The 3,433-nt window shown below is 53.5% G+C and overlaps 1 protein-coding gene across 1 annotated transcript in view; it reads left to right on the top strand.

Annotated features, from left to right (window-relative positions):
• The first annotated feature begins 2,113 nt into the window (after nucleotides 1-2,113).
• Nucleotides 2,114-3,433, top strand: part of SLC9A4 (solute carrier family 9 member A4) — a 66,028-nt gene continuing 64,708 nt past the window's right edge. The window contains exon 1 of the mRNA XM_014467999.2: nucleotides 2,114-2,539. Within this exon, the coding sequence (XP_014323485.2) occupies nucleotides 2,287-2,539 (253 nt within the window). The 5' untranslated portion in view covers nucleotides 2,114-2,286. The remainder of the gene's footprint in view (nucleotides 2,540-3,433) is intronic.

Below are 3,433 nucleotides of genomic sequence, written 5' to 3'. Positions count from 1 at the left end.
CAACCACTGAGCCATGCCAGCTGGGCTGTTGAGCAGAGCACTCTGTCATTGCCACAGAGTTTTTATTTCTTATACTAGAGGCCCAGTGCACAAAAATTTGTGCACTTGTGTGTGGGGTCCCTCAGCCCGGCATGTACCCACTCGCAGTCTGGGACCTCTCGGGGGATGTTCGCCTGCTGGCTTAGGCCCGCTCCCCAGGGGACCAGGCCTAAGCTGGCAGTCAGACATCCCTCTGGCAGCCTGGGAGCCCTTGGGGGATTTCCACTTGCCAGCGGGGAGCAGGCCTAAGCTGCAGTCGGACATCCTTAGCACTGCTGAGGAGGCGGGAGAGGCTCCTGCCACCACCGCTGTACTAGCAGCCGTCAGCCTGGCTTGTGGCTGAGCAGAGCTCCCCCTGTGGGAGCGCACTGACCACCAGGGGGCATCTCCTACATTGAGCATCTGCCCCCTGGTGGTCAATGTGTGTCATAGTGACCAGTCATTCCCAGTTGTTCTGCTGTTAGGGTCTGATCCAGTGTCCCGGATCAGAGTGGGTATTCTGCTGGGGTACCTGGCCAGCCTGGGTGAGGGGCTGAGGGCCGTTTTCAGGCTGGCCACACCCCCTTCAGGGTGGGGGTCCCCACTGGGGTGCCTGGCCAGCCTGGGTGAGGGGCTGAGGGCTGTTTGCAAGCTTGTCAAGCCCCCCCAGTGGGGACCCTCACCCTATGGGGGTGTGGCCAGTCTGGGTGAGGGGCTGAGGGCCGTTTTCAGGCTGACCACGGCTGGGCTAGAAGAAGTATCTGGGATTTATTTAACTTCTATAATTGAAACTTTGTTGCCTTGGTCCCACTCAAAGCCTGGGTTGCCCCTAGCAACCCATGTTCCCAGCCCCTCCTTGAGCGGAGGCCAGGGAAGCTGGAAGCAGGTATCTGGGGTTTATTTATCTTCTATAATTGAAACTTAGTTGCCTTTAGCTGAGCTCAGGGCTGGCCAGGGCAGACAGGAAACTTAGCTTCCTCCATCACCGGGGCAACCTCAGCCTCCTGCTTGCTCCAGCTCCATGGCCACCACCATCATTGTGATGGAGTGAGGGCTAATTTGCATATTACTCTTTTATTAGATAGGATAGAATAAGAAATGTGCTTCAAAATAATAAAATTTAACATTAAGTGCCAGATAGTGTACCTGTCTCATCTCGTGTGCACTCCTAGTCACTCCATCAGGCAGCTATTATTAACCTCCCCTTCTCATATGAGGACACCTTGAAAGGTGAGTAATTGGTCACCTGGCTGATGTAGAGCTAGGAGTGAATCCACAGGATTCATCTCGGCACCCTTTCATAAACTCTGTTGTGCTGCTTTTTGGAACAAATAGACCTTAATAACAAAATCTTTTACACGGAACATTCAGGCTTGCCATGAAGTTTCTCAAAACTGGGTTTTCACATGTATTCATGGAGCTTGTTCTTCAGCTTATTGCTTTTTTTTTTTTTAGTGCTATGTTAAGTTTACAGAGAACTAGAACTTTCTTTCTTTGAATCACTGCTCATGGAATCCAGTAGAGTCATACCTCCTCTTTTTCCTCCTCATTATAGAGACCATCTGCCCAGGGTGCCAGGACCTCCTGGTTTATACCGGGTCTGGCATGTATGGGTAGCTTTTCTTACTCTCAGAAGGGCCCTGGTTCAGATGAAGGTCACATGGTTGCCTGAGAAGTTTGTCACTGAAATGCCAAGGGGCCTATGGTGGCTGCCCACTAGGTGTCAGCAGTGTAACCCCCGGCGAGCACTCAGGGAAGTCCAATCAGGGAGAACAATTAGTGGATCCAGAGCTACCTGCAGCTTCACCACTCAGCACAGCGACAGAGAGAGCCAGGAGGAGAGAAGGGGCAGGTGCGAGGCAGCAGCCCTCGCTGGGAGCGGGGAGAGGAGGACCCCTCCCGGCAGGACTCCAGCGATGTCTGGAAGGAGCCTGAGGCATCCTTGTCAATTTTCATTCACAGGACCAAGCCCGTGTGCCGTGCCATGCAGTGAGAAACAGCTTTGCGCGAAGAGGGATTTTCCCTTCCCAGATGCGCTCCTCACCAGCCAGGTAAAGTCACACAGGTGCTCCCAGGGAACAGAGCTGCTGAACCACTGTGTGCGAGCAGAAGCGAGCTGCCTGAACAGAATCTCATCGAGGCCATTTGAGAGCATCTGCACTCGGGACTCGAGGCCGTGGACTGTGCTCGTGTCCTGCTGACCGGCGGACCCCTGTGCTCAGGACCCTTGAGGCAGGGCCCAGTGCGAGGGGCGGGAGGAGGCCCAGCATGGGCTTCCAGGCACCGGGGCCGCTTAGTCCTTGGCAGTGGCTGCTGCTGCTAGTGGCCCTCAAGGGTTCCAAAGCAACGTCTGATTTGAACAAACCCACGGATTCCACGGCCCAGCAGGAGCCTGGGGCTGGGTTTGCTGCTTCGGGCCCGGCTCTGGGTGAGATCACTGTCTTTGCTCTGGACTATGACTACGTGCAAGTCCCCTATGAAGTCACCCTCTGGATCCTTCTAGCTTCCCTCGCAAAAATAGGTGAGTCCCCCCACCTGGGCTGTGCACGTCTCCCACATGAGAGGCTGAGTGTGGCCGCGCCTGGGATGGGCGCCCAGTGTACTGCGGTGCTGTCACGTCAGCTCTGCCCTCGATTCCAGGGGGGGCACCAGCTCCGTGCAGCCGTTGGGGCTCAGGCCTGTGTGTTGGCATGTCAAGTGTACCTTCGGTCCTGGGTTGTTTTGATTTCTCCTCATTTCTGTGTGACAACCATGTGACATTAGTTGGTGTGCAGCAACCTCAAGGTTCTGTGCTTTAAAAATCACTGCAGAGTGAGGCACGCAGACCTCAGGACGATGGCCAATGGGAATTCACGAATCACATAAAGATTCTCTGTAAAACATTCTCCCTTCATTCTTGGTCATGTAGCCAGGGGCTTCAGCAGCGGCTCCCACTGTTAATTCTGTAAACTGGCAGAGAGCAACTCTTAGGTGCCTCGGTGATGGGAATAGGGACACAGGAGATTAGGTCTGTAGGTAGAATATAGATCTACACAGGAGCCTAATGCAGCCAGTGGGGCACCCATGCTTTCCTTTGTGAAATAAAGTGAATTCAAGTTGATGGATTAAATGCTAATCAAGGTTCTTTGTGCCAAACCCAATGTGATGATTTACACTCTGTGACCATTTAATTCCAAATGCCACCCCCTTTCTCCTTCAAACCTGCTACTGAGAGCCAAGGCCAGGTGGCTCAGTTGGTTGAAGCGTCATCCCAGCACCAAAAGGTTGTGGGTTCGATTCTGGTCAGAGCACATACCTAGGCTGAAGGTTCTATCTCCAATCAAGTCGAGTATGGGAGACAACTGATCACTGTTTCTCTGCCACATCTCTCTCTCTCTACAATCTGCGTCTTTCTCTCACTTCCTCTCTCTCTCAA

Source organism: Myotis lucifugus, unplaced genomic scaffold (assembly GCF_000147115.1).
Source record: "Myotis lucifugus unplaced genomic scaffold, Myoluc2.0 scaffold_422, whole genome shotgun sequence".
NCBI classification, from domain to species: Eukaryota; Metazoa; Chordata; class Mammalia; order Chiroptera; family Vespertilionidae; genus Myotis; species Myotis lucifugus.
This window is presented reverse-complemented; position numbering and strand designations above follow the sequence as displayed.